General features: G+C 40.6%; 1 protein-coding gene and 1 non-coding gene across 4 annotated transcripts; one reads left to right on the forward strand and one right to left on the reverse strand.

Annotated features, from left to right (window-relative positions):
• Positions 1-202: 202 nt before the first annotated feature.
• LOC123823779 lies at positions 203-367 on the forward strand. Its single transcript, XR_006786593.1, has one exon. It is a non-coding gene; the product is annotated as a small nucleolar RNA SNORA79 (small nucleolar RNA).
• Positions 368-3,056: 2,689 nt separating this feature from the next.
• On the reverse strand, positions 3,057-19,630 carry RSRC2 (arginine and serine rich coiled-coil 2). 3 transcript variants are annotated; one of them, XM_045844225.1, is made up of 10 exons: positions 19,468-19,630; positions 15,567-15,723; positions 14,412-14,455; positions 11,793-11,983; positions 10,953-11,102; positions 9,051-9,173; positions 6,645-6,724; positions 5,557-5,789; positions 5,038-5,127; positions 3,057-4,030 (listed from the first exon to the last, which is right to left on the reverse strand). In XM_045844225.1, exons 1-10 carry the CDS (start codon positions 19,471-19,473, stop codon positions 3,851-3,853), a joined length of 1,254 nt encoding a protein of 417 aa, XP_045700181.1. In that variant the 5' UTR covers positions 19,474-19,630; the 3' UTR covers positions 3,057-3,850. The 3 variants fall into 3 exon arrangements, with proteins under 3 accessions (XP_045700181.1, XP_045700174.1, XP_045700191.1); XM_045844218.1 differs by having other exon boundaries at positions 10,899-11,102; positions 19,468-19,628; XM_045844235.1 differs by lacking the exon at positions 19,468-19,630 and adding an exon at positions 13,548-13,625 and having other exon boundaries at positions 10,899-11,102; positions 11,793-12,005; positions 15,567-15,665.
• Positions 19,631-19,857: the final 227 nt, after the last annotated feature.

Consider the following 19,857-nt stretch of genomic DNA (forward strand, 5'->3'; position numbering starts at 1 on the left):
CCGCTTCTGAGGTTTGCGCGGGAGCATGGCATGCTGGGATATGTAGTTCCTAAACTACTGTTCGCTCATTGTTTGCATTGCATACTGGGATTGGTCCCTTTTAAGCGTTAAAGCTCAAGTTAAACAGAACGTGTGAAAACAATACGGGTTGTCCTTGTTACGTACCCAAGGCTGAAAAATCGGAACACGACGCTTGGTTTATTTCTGATTGTGGCGTGCATGCCAAACTGCAAGGGCAGAATTAAGAACGCCACTGGCACTAGGATTTTAGGTCATCATAAATTAAAATTAGATTTTGTTCACTCAGAAAACATTAGGATAATGGGATTATCTGCTTATTTTCTGAAATTTGAGGAATCAAATACTAAGGAAAAAAAACAGCCTCCAGTTTTGTCACAGACTACCTTTGCGATCTTGGACAAACTACTTCATTTGTTTGTCTGGTTTCCCTTTTTTATGAAAAAAAAGTTAGATTGAAATATTGTAGATTTGTCTTGGGGATGGAAAAGGGGCCACCTACTAAACCTGATAAGCTCAGGGGAGGCCTGCTTGGCAGCCTTGCAAACTCGAGTCCTAAAATAAACACATGGGATGGTCTAAAATTAATACTTTTCTAACTAAAGGTAATTTATGATAGGTATTGCTGTCCTGGACAGTTATCTTTTTTGACAAAGATCAACATTCACCTTTCCTGAGCCAGTCTCTTAATGCTTTTTTGCACCTACCTTTGGATCGCTCGGGTAACTTCCTTTTCCCAGACCTGCAGGGCACAATCTGCCACCTGAGCAGGAGACTGCAGAGCCCCTGCTTGTGTTGTTAACCACCCTACACCCACTTACGTGAAAGAAGTAGGTGTCTATTTATTCGCTTTATCTTTATTCAATCCCAGAGATTTCCCTACTTGGCTTTCTCCTGCCTCCCTCCTCTGCTAAGAAATAAGGGGCAAAGCTGCCATCCTCTGGGGCACTTTGTGTTCGAAGAGATTTTGCTTCCCAGCAACTAGCGTCCGTTTGGCTCAGATAAACTCATAGAAATTCTTACATGTTTGAACCTTTCTTTTCTGACATTTCTTAGATTGAGTCTGTTGCAACTCTTGCGATCGTTTCTCTGGTGGCGGAGTAGGTGTTTAGAAGTAAAGGATATTTGAAAGATAAAATGAAAGCAAAAGAGCTTACTGAAGGTGTTGATGTAGAGGCTCACATCCCAGGCATGTATCCCAGCCAGGAATTGAACCCGCGACCTTCATTTCACAGGCTGGTACTCACTCCACTGAGCCACACCAGGGAAATCAATTTAAAAAAATAAAATAAAATATACGATTAGAACCTTGTTGGCCCATGAAACGGTTTAACCAGGAATGACATATAAAGCAGCTTGTTTCCATCTCCTTCCACCAACCTACCTATTAAATAGTATTTGTTTTCTAAACTTGCAATGAAATCCACCCCAGTTGAAAACTTCATCTGAATTTCCTGTTCCCAACACCCATACACCATGACCAAATCCTGTTCCACCTTCCCAGTTCCCCTCAAGGACAACTGCTCTCACTGCTCCTCTTACCTCGCCCCAGAGGGGTCTGGTTTTACCGTCCTGCTCGCCCACCGCGTGTCACCTGGACAGCAACCAAGTTCAGCTGCTGCCAGGCGTAGCACCCAAAAACACCCATCATGGCGTTCTGGCTCTGAAATGTACAGCACCGTTAACAGCCAGAAGGGGTAGCAAAAGGTTTAATAAAATCAAATCTTTGGAGTCTCTCCTCCGAACTTAATTCCAAATGAGCGAAGCAGTTAACTGGCCTCCCATCTCTTCACTCCAGTTAGCTTAAATTATGCAACTAACAATTACCAACGTGCATCTCTCCAGATCTGCACTGTTGAGTATTGTTGCCCCTGGCTACATATGGCTGGTCTTAATTAGGACGTTTTGAAACAAAATACATACTGGATTTAAAATATTTAAGTATAAAAATGTGAATATAAAAATATGTATCTCAACAAAAAATACCCACTTTAAATCTATTTTAGATGTACTAAATAGTTTTGTTTAAACTTGGCCCCAATTTTTAAATAGCTGCTTCAGAGGAGTACAGGATGAACCATGTCATTCATAAGGCAAACTCCTCTAACATACTGTAGAAAAATACAGGAGGCAGTTACATATGTTTTACGAGTCTTAAAAAAAAATACTGGTATTTTAAAGAGGGGGAGAGAACAATCTGTGAGAAAACACTGATCAGAGTACTCTTGCACACCCCAAACTGGGGACCTGGCTGGCAACCTGGGCATGCACCCTGACTGGGAACTGAAAAGGTGACCTTTCGCTTTGCAGGATAATGCTCAACCCACTGAGCCACACGAGTCAGGGCAAAGGACTTCAGATGAAGTTGATTTGATAAGGTATACATAAAACTGAAAAAAAAAAAAAAAGTGAATGTGTGAGGATGCCAAAATGAAAAATCTTGCTATCATTTCCCATAATTTGACTTTATCACTGAAGCATGACACTTCTCCACAGAATGACAGTATTTGGTTAAAAATTAAACATTTACCAAAATGGGTTAAACATCTTGTAATACGGCCTGGCCAGATAGCTCGGTCGGTTGGAGCACTACCCTGACACACCCAAGTTGCAGGTTCTCAGGTCAGGGCACGAAGCAGCAACCAGCGAAAGCCTGCAGGAGTGCAAGATCCATGTCTCTTCCCCCACTTCCTTCCTCTAAAAAAATAATAAATCTCTAGTAGCACCACTCAATATTCCTGCATTACAAAACCATGCCCCACAGGCAACGTGAGAAGACTAAGGAACTCGGTACCGCAGGCTGAAGCTCTGCCACCGCGGCGCCTCCCCACGCCGTACTGGGCTACGGCACCGAGGCCCCTTCTCCAAAGGACCTTTCCAGGGACAGCTAGTGGATTATGAGTTCTGGAGTCCCCACCCTCCGCCAGATTGATGTCCCAGTCAGTTTAGTGACAAAGTGGTTTTCTGATGCTTTTAGTACTTTAGTTTATGCTGGAGAAGACTTCAAAGGGACAATGAGCAAAGGGCATACAAAGAACTTGTTATAAGGCACTTTATTAAAATAAAAGTGCTTACATCCCTTTAAGGTATTAATCTATTTCCTGAATAACATGGAGTATTTAACAAATACTGTACACCGATTATGTCCCTTATAATAGTAGGAAAACAGTATGTTTTAATAAATTTGTTTACTCCTCCCAACTTCCTTTTACATTTTTTGCTCACTGTGGAATTGCCAATAGCAGTTTTTTTCTTTAAAAAAAGAATTTTTAGTCAGTGTTTCCCTAATAGCAATTGCAAAATGCTACAGAAACCATAAAACAAATTCAAATAAGAATTCCAGGTAACTTAAATTAACACCAGTTTTGAGAAAAACATTTTTATTATCATCACCACCCAGCTCCTTTGTGCCAGTAGGTACCAAACGGCCAGATCTTCTAGAGAACATCTACGTAACTTTCTTTCAGGTTTCAAGAGATGAAAATAACTGTACAAGGTTAAGTACAAAAGTACACAAGACAGCGGACACGAAGAAAATCCATGTATGAGATTTTATCCCACCTGCAGCTTTTACATATTTCGAAAGTAGAATTCATCAACTAAAAAACACTGTCCTTCTATAGTCCTGTCAAGTTTAATGGAAGTGGGTTTAACCTAATTACAACACTAACACCAGTATCACTGATCTGATATTTACAAAAAATCGTTATTTTTCAATAAATTAAAGTCAATGCAACACCCATGCAAGCTAGAATGCTAGCTGTTTGGTGAACAAGGACCTGACATCAGAACCAGAAGTCTAGAAAGTTCCAAACATTAAGTGTGATCTTTTTCAAACTGCATCCATTCCTCGCATTGATGATGTGAAACCCAATCCCATTCCTCTTTGTGTGTGGGTCTGTGACCTTGCCATTTCATACTGAGCATCTAGATTTCTAAATACTTCTTCCTGTTGCTTCAAAGTCTTGTAACTTTCTTCATCAACTGAGCTGCATCCAGCTTCATCTTCACTCTAAACAGCAGACAGAAAATACATTAAAACGAATTCATACAGGACTGAAAAGTGCTTCTCTCTCCCTTTGCAGTACTGGTAAATCACATTATTAGGATACACATTTGACCTCAATTACTTAGCTACATTCATTCATTCAGCATCCTATGGTCTTTCTAGGACTGGGATGTAACAAAAACAAAAACAAAAACAAAATCAACTTCATCTTAGTGGGCATGATGAAAAACAGGAAGAACATGCCAGACAGTGTGTACCCGAAACAGCCCTTCCATGAAAAACCAATTTCCTCAGTAGTGACCAATGTCTGAACAGCTGTGGACCTCTCCGGGCTGTATGAAATCTAATACTGTTTCTGTGTTACTTATACTTGGCAAAACCTCAATTTTCTACATGTTAAAAAAAAGCTTCCTTGTAACTTTAAGAAAATCAAGAAGGTGCTACCTACTCCATCAGGTAGAGTTAACATTAAACGAGCAGTATTCTCATAAAAAAGCAAATCCATTTTTAAAATGGATTTAATTTCTTTTTTTAAAATTTCATTTACAAACAGAATCTTAGGATCTTGGACAGCGTTCACCTAAGGCAAAGGTGTCAAACTCATTTCCCCAGGGGCCACATCAGCCTCTCTGCTGGCTTCAGAGGGCCGAATGTAATTTCCGGACTGTGCAAATGCAACTGCTCCTGAACAGTTCAGCGAGAGCTCGGCGCTGCCGCCGGGTAGACACAAGGTGGAGGGCCGGATTCAGCCCATGGGCCTTGTCTGCCACCTGTGACCTAAGGTGTAAGTACGCAGGAATAATCAACACACCTGTTAACTTAAGTCAAGTAATTTTCGCTGTCAACTTAGTGGTAACGTATTTTAGTTAACTCTGTAGCATGAATCCGGAGAACATAAACAGAACAGAAAGCACCCAGAGCTGACACATCACTGAAATATATCTGAAGTTCCGCATCAGTGTTACCCTAAAAACTAACTAGGAATTTTAATATAAAGTGTATATACTCACCTTAATACCCATTAATTTCCTAAATTTGACGTTTTGGTCCTTATTTCCAAAATTCAATTTTTCCCATATTTCAGCAGACTGGGATTTGTCCTATGAAGAAACACTGAACTTTCAGAATATGTACAGTTTTAAGTATGTTTTACTAGGGTATTAACTCTTTCCATTATATAGAATAAAGTAAAAGAAACAATAGCATTTATAACTATCAATGAAATTTATAAGTAAGATTTCTATTATAGAGTAATGAAGCAAAGAAATACAAGCCCATGATCATTTATCTTATGAAAAAAGCTAAGTGAAGGAGCCTCTTTTTCCTTAATAAATATATAGTATTACTGGCTTGCTTTGAAAGCCTGGTATTTTTTCAGTAATATATAATAACGCAGGCAAATTAAACCACTTCCATCAGGTTCTCAGAAGAAAAACCCAAACTCATTTTTTTCTCCAATTCCAATCTGTTTTTTAAAGCAATTGTTAATTAGGAATAAAGTGACAAAAGAGGGGAATAAAAGAACTTACCCCTTCTTTCTTGCCTTGCCAAAGCATTTTCCTTTTTTTCTCTTGTTCAGCAAATTTCATCGGATTCACAGCTGCGGGGTTGTAATAGCTGGGCACAGCGATCCCGGTCTCCGCCAAAGCTTTCGCTTGCAGGGCGGCCATCTGAGCTGCCATAGCGATCTGAGGGGTGACCTGCGTGCCTGATGCCAACAGGGCAGCCACATTGAGGACGGACCCTCCTGTAGCTGCAGCCGCTGGAGGAGGAGGACAGTGTGAACTTTAGGACTACAATAAGCCTCCTGGTTTACTTCACTGCAGGCTACTCCTCACCAAATACCATATGAGGAAATGTCTGCGCATTTGGTTATAAAGCAAAAACATTTACCAACATTTATTGAACGTATTCATTGATAGACATGTTTCTACGTATAAGCACTTATATCTACTAAAACTTCTTAAAGAGAATTCTGCAAATAGTAAAAAGGTGTATTTCAATGAAAATGAACTTTGCTGCTTGTAGCTAAACTTACAAACACAATGAAAGTTTGTATTTGCATGGTTTAGTTTTGTGAAATAATTTGACATTCCATTGGAAAATGCTAACCAACGTTTTAAAATATTAAAACAGGTAACCACACACATTTAACAGATACTAAACAGAAAGACCTCAAATTACGTATTTTTCTGCCAGTCCAGAATGTAAGTTTTAAAAGTTGTTAAAATTATTCCTATAAAAGGCTGTTTGTACAATTCTAGATTTTATAGTACCACTATTAATGAAGAATGTCAAAAAACACCCTCCCCAATAAAAACAAACCAATCAACCAACCAACCAACCCTCCCAGCCCACCTTCCACGTCACACATCAACAGTAAGCGTGCTCTGACCACCTCCAGTCCCCCACGGCAATGTTCATGTCTACGAACTTGACTCTTAACAGTGAGGCTCGCTACCTACTCCAGGCCAGGCCGCCATCTTTAATACACCCCACTCCTCAAACCATAACCAGAAGGCATGTGTAGTGACGGGAGCAGGGGTCATAGGTAGTTTTCTCCTATTACTTTTCTGAACCTGAAATGCCACGCCTCCGTAATAAAGAAAAAAATTACCTGCAGCCATTTCTTGTTGTTTCTGTTTTTCAACCATTTCTTTTTCTCGCTGTTCTTGTAACTTCTTTGCCCTTTCCAACCTGTCAAAGACCATTTAGATAAATTTAAAATAACAATATAAAACCAGTGTCTATCTTCACTAGTTTTTAGTTTCCAGAAATGGTTAAAAGAATAAAAATTATTCAATCTTTATCAGTGTTGGTTACAGAAATAAGGATAAAATAAAACACTGCAAATAAGTCAGAGTATGTTAAGTAGTAAACAGTGTTTACAGATTTACCAAATACTTCTTGGAGGAGGCTGATACAGAATAAGGCCAATCAACATACAGATAATTTTTTTTCATTAAATATACTTTATTGTGTAGCCTTCAAATAAATAAAAAATATTTTTCTAGCCAACCCCTTCCCACCCTGGCTGAGGTGGCTCAGTGGACTCAGCACTGGCCTGCAAACCAAGAAGCTGTGGGTTTGATTCCCAGTCGAGGCACAGGCCTGGGCTGTGGGCCAGGCTCCCCAGCAGGGGGTGGGTGAGACAACTACACATGACGCTTCTCTCCCGCTTTCTCCCTCCCTACAAGTAAATATATAAAATATTCAAACAAACAAACCCAACTCCTTCCTGAGTCAGTATACGAACTCAAACTGCCAATCCCTACAACCTAATGGGGGGGGAGTGTGCTCAATATTAGGACATTTTTAGCACCTGAAAAAATGTATCATTAGTAAAGGAACTGGAAACAAAACACAAATTCATCCCAAAACAAAATGAAAACATACTTCGGTTCACATTAAATTCGCCAATTAATGCACACACTAAATATGCTGCCGAGTCAGTACCTACTTCCTATACGGCGAACCCTAAGTATTTTCTTCGTAATGAGTTCCTGAAAGAGAAACCCTTTTCTTTGAAGAATTCCTTGATCTACCAATTATAAGTTAAATGCTGCCCCTTTTCCTTCTGAATGTGATATAAAGAGGCAAGGATTGGGGAAAAGTGTTTTTTTTGTTTGTTTGTTTGTTTTGGGGAGCTGTAGACAGTACAATAGTGGTAGTAAAAATTGTAGATTGTTTTTAGATAAAAAAACAAACAAAAACCAATTTTTAGACTACAGTAACAGTTTCAACTTTAATAAAATCCAAACTTAAAATATAATAAACTTGTAGTAAACAAGAATACATTTTATGGCTTAAAAAATACACCAGAGTCAGCCCTGGCTGATGTGGCTCAGTGGATTGAGTGCTGGCCTGTGAACCAAGGGGTCACAGTTCAAGTCCCAGTCAGGGTACTTGCCTGGCTTGCAGGCAGCGTCCCCAGCGGGGGGCGTGCCAAGAGGCAACTACACACTGATATTTCTCTCTTCTCCCTCCCTGCTCCTATCTAAAAATGAGTAAAGTCTTAAAATAAATAAATAAAAACAGAATTAATGGACCACTCTTTATAAATTAGTTCAAATATCGTAGCAAATTATTTCCTAATTCTGTCATCTTAGTTTCAGAGTGAAAACGTGCCTGACGACGATTGGCTGCACTTTCAGAATGGCCACTGCAAGTTTGGAGTTAACACCATTCACTGAAAAGCGAATGGAATGAAGAAGGGGTAGGCTCACACCTTTGCTGCTGCTGCTGTTCAGGTGGAGTTTCTGCCAGGCTGGGTTCACAGGGCAGCAGCCCATCAGGTTACATTGTGATAACTGCATTTTTGTAATGGGGAAAAAAAAAATACAAACTCAATTTCATAAAGAAAAAGTGTTAAAATGAAAAGACTACAGCCTTCAGAGTATGGGAAAACCTGCAAACGAGGACTGGGATTTTCCTCTCCTCTGTAGACAAGGCGGTCCTTTGAAAGGTGCCGCAGACTGCAGCCAGAGCCGGCCTGCAGTCCCGTGGCCACCCATCTTTGAAACAGGATAATATTTAAAAATACATTGGTGCCCCTATGCTGTCAGCAGTGAAATTTAAGAGATCAAATAAATTGGCTTGTGATAAGAAAACCACAGACAGAATTCTACTTATTGTTTCAGAGATTCTTTTCTTAAGAAAAACAAGACAAAGCAGCTTTAGAGGCAAAATCAACCAAGTTCTTAAATCACATTTCAGATGTTTTTGTAAGTCTCAACCCCACACTAAAAATACTTAGTCCAGAACTGGGAGCATGAGCCAGGTAACCACGAAGGGAAAGAGGAACTGTTGCAGACATGCAACCTTCCCACAGCTGTGCAGTACGTTAAGAATTAAATCACTTACTTAGTTCTAGATCACAAAGGTGCGACAGCGTTCATGGCTAGATTTAACTATTCCATTTATCTTCTGCCTGCAAGCACTCCCTTTGTCTACACAACCGAGAACCCACCTCAGGTGGAAAGGAGGGCGAGGGGGTACACAAGCGTCCACAGAAAGTACGCACCTCCGAGCTAAGGCTTCCTGTGCGTCCATTGCTGTGTTTCTGCCTCTGAAGGGGGGTGGACTAGGAGTGCCGCTTAAACTTCTGCTAAATCTTCTTGGTTTTTCAATTCTCTTCTTTCTATCTCTGTAAGAAATCATATTTTACATGTCTCACTATGGCCAAGCAATAATCATTTTGCTGAATCAAAGTCTATTATATCTATGGTTTAACAAAAATCATGCTGGCAGGAAGTATTTTGAACCCTTTCCTGCCTGCCCGTCCTACACCTTCCACAGATATCCTGAATTCTTTGTGTATGTGGCTAGTTTTCTGTAAGTTCATTTAACCATCCCTGCTACACATGGACCTTGAGGTTAATTCCAATCTTGCCATTTCACCCAATGTTGCAAAGACTACCCTTGTGCCTTTCTCATATAAATGCCTGGTGGTGAGATGAAGAGGTTAAATGTTCCTAGTATTTTAATCTACGATGAATGAATGAGTTTGTAGATGTTTTCAAAAATACAAAGTATGAATCACTAAAACAAAAGAATTAGAAAAATAAAAGACAAAAGGCACGTATTGATCAGAACAAAAAGTACCAATATTCAAAACTAGAAAAGCCATAAATAATGACCTGAACTGCCAAAATGGCAATTAAAAATAAAATCTTTTCTGACAACAAACTCACAACTAGCAACAACCAAACCTTACCCGCCCCCCCAAATCAAACAACTAGAACAGGAACAGTATCATAGAAATGGAGATCACATGGAGGGTAATCAGCCAGAGTGGGGGTGGTAGGCAGCGGGGGTTGGGGGAAAGGTACAGGGAATAAGTACCATAAATGGTAGGTATAAGATAGACAGGGGGAGGTTAAGAATAGTTTAGGAAATGGAGAAACCAAAGAACTTATACAAATGACCCATGGACATGAACTAAGGTGGGTGGGAATGTGGATGGGAAGAGGAGTAGAGGGGAAAAAAAAGGGGGAATATTGGACAAATGTAATAGTATAATCAATAAATTATATTTTGAAAAATCTTTTCCATTATTTTAATCAGTATCCATGACTACAGATAAAATATACTATAATAATCACCTTACATAAATAAAGAGAACACATTCTCTGTAAGAATTTAAAATCCCCCCATGCTCATTATTGTCCTGTCTCAACAAGTTAAAGTCTCTGCTCAACCAAGACAGGTTTGAATTAAGCTCATCTTCTTAAAATAAACAAGTACATAAATAAAAATAAATAAAATAAAAAATTAAACTTCTTTGGGGTTACACTGGTCAATAACATTATGTAAGTTTCAGGCATGTAGCTCTGCAGTGCGTCATCTCAGCTCATCTTTTTGGGTATTTGAGGTAGTTTACACAGCACGGAGGGTCAAGCACGCACACTGACTGCATTTGGACACATCTGGGACCAGGTCTGAGTTTTAGCATTTGGGAACCATGATGTTGGGCTTCTGGGCAAGTTACTCAAACTCTCAAATTCCAATGGGCCTAGCTCACAAAATAGTTGTTTTGAGAACCAGATGAACGAACATGTGGAAAGAACTAAGCCATAACACACAGCACATGGTAGGGATGCAATAAATGCAAGCTACTGTGATAAACACAATGAATTCCATGCACAAATAACAAGCAGTTTTAAATGCAACTATTCCCATCTTTACTTCACAAGCGATCTGACCAAACTGGGCCGTGTAAGACTACTACACAAGAATTTAGATTTGTTCTTTCTTGGCCAGGATGTGATAGTTCTATCAATCAATTCTGACCCACAATTTGTTCTGAGCGACAGAAGACAAACGGCCTATGAGAGGCCTATATGATTTAGGGGCCTATGTGAGCACCCACCGACTTCTACTCCTTGTCCTACTCCTGCTTCTACTCCTATGCCTGTGTCTTGACCTTGAGCGTGAGCGAGACCGGATGCGACGTTTCCTTTCCCTGCTTCTGGATCTCGACTTCTTCCTCTCTCTGCTTCTGGACCGGGACTTCTTCCGCTCCCTACTCCGGGATCTCGATTTCTTCCGCTCCCTGCTTCTACTACGATGACGCCTGAAATTAAAGCACACAAATTTGTACTGAGAGATGCACCTTTCCCATTACGGGCATTATAAACTAGGTACCTGTAGTGTATGCAGTCAAGATAGGCAATAAACTACACTGGACTAAACTAAACTTCACCGTTTTTTTGATGCCTCTTAGCAATCACAGTGAAACAATACTGTCAAAAATGCAATGCATCCTACCCCAACTTAAGATTAGTAGTTCCAAATCTATTGCCTATTTATAAAATTTAAGAATATAACCATGTTACCAAACTACTGCAAATGTTGACCTAATTTACATATTCCTCACAGAAATCTCCAAACATGTTAAATACTGGCTTCTCAAAACAAAAAAATCCCACAAATCTGAGCCATGACCCAGTATCTCAAAAATCTTTGTCTCTGTACCACAAGACAAAATGTAGATTAGAATTCAGCAGCAAATAAATCCTTTATCAGCAATGTATAAGGATAGTTATATTGGCTTAATTATATAAACATACTTGAACAATATAATTTCTTTCATTGCAAAAGGTAGCTTGGACATTAGCGAGCAGAGAAATACACCAAATTAACAAAAAACAAACAATATTCTAATTAAGATTTTGGGGACAGTGCCAATTAATGGGGGTAGATCCTTCATGTGATTTAGGAGCTCTACAGAAGACGCACACTTGTAGACACCAACACTAGTTACCTCTCGCGAGATCTAGATCTGGAGTGGCTTCTGCCCCTTGACGACCTCCTTTCTTTGCGTTTGTGTCTGTCCTCACCATTTTCAGATGAATTTAGTCGCTCTCTTCCTTTATCAGAAGAATGTTCTTTGTCATTATGTTCCTCAGACTTGTGTTTCTTAGCAGGTTTATCTTTGGATTCATGTCTTCTTGCCTGTTTTAAGAAGAAGTTGGTTCTTTCAGGAAAATAGTGCAACAAAGAGAGTTAGTATGGGCATCAATAGACAAAAATGTTGTGATGCAACATTAGTAACCTTAGGAGTGTGTGGCGAATTAAAAATGGCTCTAGCTTCACATCACCCACATGCTGCAGTTATATACGACTGGCTGTGCTTTCTCTTTACAAAGCCCTCAAATGTAGTTTCCTCCCCCAAATATTTTCAATACCGCTATTAATACAATTTTCAATGTCACACATAGGAACCCCTAAAGTCTCTTTTCTCTAAAATAAGAGAAGTATACACGTACAAAACATTTTTAATTTTTCCAACAAGCCTTTTAGATGAACAGACCCAGTATATACATCAACTTCTAAGTCCAGAGTACATAATTTTACTTGAAGCTTAAATAACTACCAATAACGAAGATAATAAGGACACAAAGAAATGCACCAGAAATGCATTTCAAATTAGGTAGCTAAGTAAGTTAACTCGACTAAATGGTATTTCTGCAATTTCAGACTACTTTACGCAGAGCTGAAGTGTCCTTTGTATAGCTATATTGCCACATCCTCTCTCTAAAAGATGTCTCTTGGTTTCCTCCCAATGTCTAAACTGTGAGGCAATCACTTTTCATCTCGCAATATCCCAACAGGCTTGAAGTTCTATTACATTTCATGTACCTAGGACAGAAAATGGCAACTGTGTCTGTTTTGACTTTTATGCACTCAGACTAGGTATATAACATAATTAATCCCTACGTCATTACACAATACAGATTCCCCCCCTAATCTGAAAGATAAAAAACCCAAAGCTTTTGTTTTCACAACACATGCATTCAGAGACTGAGCTAAAACGGTATGATCAAGTCTCCACCCTACACTCACGTACTTAGATTAAGTGCAACACATGGGATTACTCATGTTAATATTTGTCAAATCCATCTTGTAGCTAAAGCTTAAAACCTCGAACATCTCAGAGTCACAATCTTAAGGCTGGAAGGAAACTCAGACCCTCCAACTCCCTTTACTTTATACATAGCTACACTTCGATCTGAAGTCACAAAGCTGCACAGCTGCAGAGCTGACCCCAGGCCCCCACTTGTCTGACGCTCAGGCCAGTGCTTTTCCACAGTAGGACACGCATTTCATGTTTCCCAGAACAGGCCATGAGATATATTTCTTTACAGTCAACATTAATTTCTCTTAAAAACAAAAAACTTGGCCAAACATTTTATAACATGCATGATGACTTATCTAAAATGATCATAGTATGTAATTTATTATCTTACAGAGAAACAGAGAGACCTGGAGTCACAGCTGAATTTTAGTTTCAGTGCCAGTTCTCTACAACATGAGCTTATAGAAAGTATTTCCTTGATTTTGCCATATAGTGGCAAACTGGAAAGGTTTTAAGTGGTTAAACTTTCAAAGGTTTTAGTTTATTTCAAACCAGTTTTTCAAATGTAACATTACTATTAATTTTTAAAAAACCATTAAAACCCTTAACTGATTTAAGATATACTTAAGGGAAATAGGAGTTTGAATGACTAATAGTTACCTTATCATGAAGTAGGCTTATTATTTTGCTATCTGAGTCTGCAGCGTCTTCAGTTCAGTCTCTTCGCGCATTAGCACGCTGAGTATGATTTATTATAGAAATGTTATCATGTGAGCTAAACAAAATAGTCATTTTCACAAAAACTCTCCTAAATTAAAAATTTAACAGAGCTTCCATTAGGGGAAGAGGTGAAGTCCCTGCCCGCGTTTGTTTTGGGACCCTTGCCCAGCCCCCACAGGACCCTGCCCTTGGGGCAGCTCCCTCTGCGCCGCCTTCCGCTCCCTGTCTTCTCAGGCGAGTGAGTTTGGGCGAGTTCACCGCTACGTAATTCAGCTGCCGCCTTTCCCTGTCTTCCAGCTTTGTCGTCACCGCCACCTTTCTGGCTATCTCTGACACTTTCATTTCAAAATTCAGAACCACCGTTAGAGAAACACAACTAGTCTACTAAAGGAAAGAGGACTCTCAGTGTCTTCCGTAAAGAAAAAGCAGCCCAGAGACATCGAGCCTACTGCCGTCCAGAAATCCTAGTGGTCATCAGGCATAAGGAGACTCGGGACCTCGGATTAATGGAAGCTCTGTGTGACAGGCCTAAAAAAACCAATCATATTCTTCACATGAAATTTTTATTGTGAACATTTTCACAACATAATAAAATTAATAGTTTTTGAATGAACTTTTCATACAAACAACTATCTTCTTGAAAAAATGATGAATCGAAATCATGCTTATTTTATAGCCCAATTAACCTTTTAAATTTCAAGTTCTGGTACTTACCTGGACAACATCACATACTCACACACAAACATTTCTACCAGTACTTTATAAACACTTTAAACTGCCTATTCACTACAAAGTGTTAATTACCTCTTTGCTTCTGCTCCGGCTCCTGTGTTTTCTTCCTTCATTGTCTGTGAAGACACGCAAAAACGCACCATAAACAAAGATAAACACCGCAAACACAAATTTTCAATACTTATAACAGGCTGAATTACATTTGATGTAAGTAGTCATAAGAATGTTACAGTATAGGGAAAATTCCCATTCAAAATTACTTATAATACTGTAGTTTCAAATATATGTATATAAAAAATCACATTTGAATTGTATTATAGATGATTATTTGTGGACAAAGAATAAAGAACTAGTTCAAAGCCTTAAAACTTTTAAACTCATTACTACTCAACTTTCCACCTGACAGCCTAAGTAAACAGCAATAAATAAAAACAAACAAAACAAAACAAACACACCATCCAAAACAGAGCAAAACACCATGCTGTTTGTACATTGGTCTAACTTTTTAAAATAACAAATCTCCTGCTTCAGAAATACTCTAACATTAAGTTAAAAAAACAAGATTAGGCCCCGGCTGGTATGGCTCAGTGCACTGAGTGCCAGCTTGCGAACCAAAGGGTTGACAGTTCAATCCCCAGCTGGGGGCACATGTGGGTTGCAGGCTGGGTCCCCAGTTGGGGGCATGAGAGGCAACCCACCGACGTATCTCTCACACATCAATGTTTGTCTCTCTTTCTCCCTATTTTCTTCTTTCTCTAAAAATAAATACAACTGTAAAGGAAAAAATAATATACCACTGTCCACACTACAGAAATTGGCAAAAGTAGGTTTACAGTTGTTCGTATGGAAAAGTGTGCAATACAAGAATAAACTGTTTCATGTACTTGCAACTATAAACCTATTTTTTGTCCAGAACTATGTATCTTTCAACATACTGTCAATGTTGAAAGAAACGGAAGCATTTTACACATCTTAAAGTTAAATAGTTACTATGACACAAATTTAAACATACATTGTTGCTTTTAACAAGTAATCTCTACATTAGAACATTTATATTTCTCCCAACTGAAAAATTCTCCAAGAAATTACCAATGGACTTTCATTATCCATTACTAAACTGGGGAGAGCGCGCATATTGATTATCAGTAAACAGTTCATGTATTATACACATTTACATGAATTACAGCAAATGCTGGTAGTGTGCATTACGTTCCCCACGACTCATACCTGACTTTCGTTTTCTTTCTCTTGACCTTGATCGTGATCTTGAATAATGATGTTTTGAGGCTCTAGGAGAAACAGATACATCTGGCTGCTCTTTTTTCTTATCTGTATCTGGGGATGTCTTTTCCGGGGCTAGTCCATCACGTTCTGTATCACTAGCCTACAAGTTTCAAGAAAAATGATGGTAAATTCTTAATGACATTGAAAATATTACCAATTTCTTAAAAGACAGGGTGGGGAACGAAGGAAAGACAGTCATCCTAGAATTTTAAAAAATAAACAGGTTAATCAATAAACCAGAATGGTTGATTTCCAAATAGCTAAATATGCTTTGTACCTGATAAATAGGCCTGAATAAATCCAAACAACCCAATACCAAAAACATATGGAACTAAACTAATATACCTTTATTTTAAAAATTATTATTTCGTAACTTTCAAAGCAAGGGGCTAAGAGGGGAAAATTAGGACTCAAAGCCCAATAAACATTTCAAGCAGAGAAAACTTAGTCCATTTTAAATTTGTGAACTCGAGGAGCCAACTTTACCAACACTTTTTAAAGGAGCCATTAAAGGTGAGAGAGACTTGTGCCCCGGCCAGGGGGCTCAGTTGGCTGGACCCCTGTCAGGGCAGCCACAAATGCGCAAGTAAGTGGAACGAACAAATCAATGTCCCTCCTAAAAAGCAATTAAAAAAAAAATTAAAGAGACTCATGACTGTAAAATCTTAAGACAGCTTCCGAAAAATGTAACAGAAAATTAACTCACCGATCTAAAAGCCCAATCTTAATGTCATTAATGCTCTTTAATGAAAACAGCCCTTTGGCACAGTGCCGCTGCAAAATAAGGTCTGCGTCTCCTTGCATATGCTCTGGACTATGGAAACATTAAAGTTTGTGCTTTAAAGCCGTTTATAAGTTATCACAATATAAACTAAAAAGAAAAAAAAGTGTACACACTCTCCCCCAGAGCCCTGATTTCCCTCTGAGGGCAGGTTCCTCCAGCTAAGCTTCACTTCCCTGTTTTCCAGGCCACAGCCGGCAATCTCGCTGGCCTCTCGAGTACTCAGCGCAGAATGCTGGAGAAGAAACGAGTCCTAGTTACTAGTTTTCCATTAAAAAATGTATCTGTGGCTCTGCTTACTGTGTGGCCCAAATTACAAATAACCTGCACGCCACAAAGGAGGAAATGGATTTAAACGAGCCACAGAGTATCTCCTACGCCTGTGGAGTTGATTCCGTAGGACAAGGGCTGGCTAAATAGGGTCCTTGAGCTGAGAATGGTTTTTACGTCTTTAAAAGGGTTGTCAAAGTGGGTGAACGAGTCCGCCAACAAGGACCAAGAGAGACTCTACGTGGGTCCACAATACCTAAAATATTCATGACCCCGCCGATTTGAGAAGGCGGCTGAAATGGAGAAATGAGAAGTCATAAATAGGAGAGTCTGCATTATTTCAACTATTTACTGAGTATAAAAATGTGCCAAACTCCATCCCAGACCCCAGGAATAAAATGGCAAACTAAAAGGGAAGGAGTTACAGGCCAGTTGGGATTACAGACATGAATTATGTGTTAACCCTCTAACAATGGTGCCCCCAACTCCCTAAAAACAGTAAGAAGCCGGAGGCAGTAACTGAATACTGTAGCAGCCCATCCAAGCACACGTGCTCCCCCGTTTTCTATGTGTGAGTGATTCCTGCAATCACAGACTTTTGTGCTGGAGGGCTTCATTCCTTAGAATCGAGTTCAACCTTTCCATTTCATAGGTGAGATCCAGCTACAGTAGCTGACTCACCTAAGACGGTCCTCTTCACCGTCTCCTATTGGTAAGTGACGCTGTATCAAACAATGGAGGGTGCTCCCGCTCTTCACAACACAGGTCCTTTTCTTTTTGTCCTCGTTATCCTCAAGAGCCACTTCAGCTGTATCTACGATGCACTGAGTGTTTGTTGGCAAAGCCTGACCTTTGTGCAAACTCGAAGCCCTGCTCCCACCTCTCGCAGTGCACGCCGCACCAGCAGAGCATTCCAGAACCACCAGCACATCTACTCACTGTTATTAGAGAGACCATGGCTAGTGTTGAGAACAACCTCTGCGTGGAACAGCCAACATGCAGCCAGGCATGAAGTCTGCAGCCAGTGGTTTACTTCCTGGGTACCCAGGTACACGCTTAGCATCACCAAGGACGGGCGACAGGGAAGTCAAATGCCCTGGGCTCAGGGGCAGCCACCCTGCCCTACAGGCTGCCTAGTCACACCTAACAGCCATCCTCGTCTGTAAAACCACCACCCGACAACGAAACCACCCTATCACCAGACACATCTGAGTGACAGGGGACCACTAGGCTCACGCAAAACTTTTCTTTCCACGAGGGTATTTCATACTAGCCCAATTAAAGTACCCCCCCCATCAACTGAGTATTAATGTTTCTCTAAAAACTTACAAGCTTCACCTTGAGTTAGAAGGGTTCTCTCTACACAGACCTTACACGCTAGCTGGGAACTACCCTGCACGCCAGCATGTGCTCTACTGGAAGGCCATCACTGTTTCTTAAAGTGTACGTCTGGCTTAAAACCCTAACGATGCCCAAGACATAGGCTACAAATCCTTTCCCAGCGCAGAGAAGGTAGGTGGATTTAATACCAGGCCACCCCCACCCCCCACCCCGGGAATCGTGTCTTTTTACCGGAGGAGGAACTGCAGAAACCGATGTTTGAGTTGTCTTTTAAAAAATTTATTGAGCCCAAATGAAATACCTTTTTTTCCCACTTAAAGTATCCTGAGGCCCAAAACACTATTTAAACAAAGGAAAACATTAAACCGATTAGTTGCATAAATACTAAGTAGTCTGCCAAATGTTTGAAACCTTAAAAAAAAAATAAATAAATTCTAAATTCAATCAATCCGGTACGGGGGTGGGGAAGGAGGACCATCCTTTCTAATGTCTGATGCCCCCGAGTATTAAAAACAGCAAACTACCTATTTTTCATTATGTTTACCACTACTATTTATTTTCGAAAATTAGAAAATCTTTTTGGTTAGCGGGAAGGCAGGCAAAGTGCCTGCAGTTTTCTTTTAACAGGATTAAGCACAAACGAAGCCATCCCACAACGCGGTTCATCAGGTTTAGGCATAAGCTTATGCCCAAAGCTGCCTTGTTGTTCACGATCACTTAAGGACTGTAATTTTTACTTAAGGTTAAATGGGTCACCGAGAGGTTCATGCATTTAGAGGAAAGACACCAAAAATAGGGCTCGATTATAAAGCTTCAACAAGACCTCGATCTTACTACATCACGAGCCACTCCGGAAACGGAGCATCAACGGGCTGGTTCCAAAGGCCCCTAATGAATTCTGATTTTTACTCCTGTTCACCAACACATTCCCCAAACACCCCGCTCAGGTTTTCGCAGACGGAACGCTAATCGAAATTATGCAACTAGACTCGTTTTACTGAACGTCAGCAAAACAAAATCGCCACAAGACTGCTCTTTCCACATTCTATCCCTTACGGACCCTTTTTTGACAATACTTTCCACAAGCCCCGGATCCCATTTCTCTTCCCCACCGCGAGCCTATTCCCAAAACCTAATGTTAACTCCATGGAAGCCACCAAGCAGAGGGAGTAACCTCGACTGAAGGCAGGTCTGTGGGCCGAAAGGGACAGGAGCTAGGACAGAGGAGAGGAAAGTTCTGGAAAAAAAAAAAAAGGCACTCCTTGCAGCTCCCCACCCCCACCGACACCGCCTTAGTCCCCCTCCCTACAACAGGAAGCCATGATGGCGGGCGCAGAAGAAGGCCGCGACGCCATTTTGTCCACACAAGCGCGGACAACAGCTCGAGGAGTCGTTTACGCAATCTTGGAGCGTAGCAAATACCCCCGCCTCAGACTCAGATTCGGGACCTACCGCCATAGTCCAGAGTCCTGGCCGCTAGAGCGGCGCCTCTACTTGCCGCTCTCAACAGTACAGGTCGCACTGACGCTTCGCCACAGACTAAATGGCTCAGGCGAGAGACCCGGATGGCACAAAGGGGCTGAGGCCAGGCACGTCGCACAGCTTGCTGGGAGGAAAGGGGCTTGCGTGAAGGCCTTCTATAGCAACGCGGTTCGCGGCACTGATTGGTTATTCTTTTGAAGAGGGCGTGTAAAGCCAGGGGGAGGGGCGGAGCCAAGCTTACGACCTCGATTGCGCAGCCTGGCGGCCGGAAAGGGTGGAATTTAGGGTGGAGCGACTTCCTATTTCGAGTCTATACCAATCTTGGCCTTCTCCGGCCGCCGTAAAAGAGGTTGGTCTCCG

This window comes from Phyllostomus hastatus, unplaced genomic scaffold (genome assembly GCF_019186645.2).
Source record: "Phyllostomus hastatus isolate PE091 unplaced genomic scaffold, TTU_PhHast_1.1 phas_contig_1162, whole genome shotgun sequence".
Lineage (NCBI taxonomy): Eukaryota > Metazoa > Chordata > Mammalia > Chiroptera > Phyllostomidae > Phyllostomus > Phyllostomus hastatus.

Bases quoted from the DNA above. Each gene is read 5' to 3' on its own strand.
- RSRC2 (XM_045844218.1), bottom strand. The intron at 11,984-14,411 runs GTAATTAACACT...TTCTTAAAACAG, and splicing joins GCCGGAGCAGAAGCAAAGAG to GCAAGAAGACATGAATCCAA. The intron at 9,174-10,898 runs GTGGGTGCTCAC...GATTTCTTACAG, and splicing joins AGGACAAGGAGTAGAAGTCG to AGATAGAAAGAAGAGAATTG.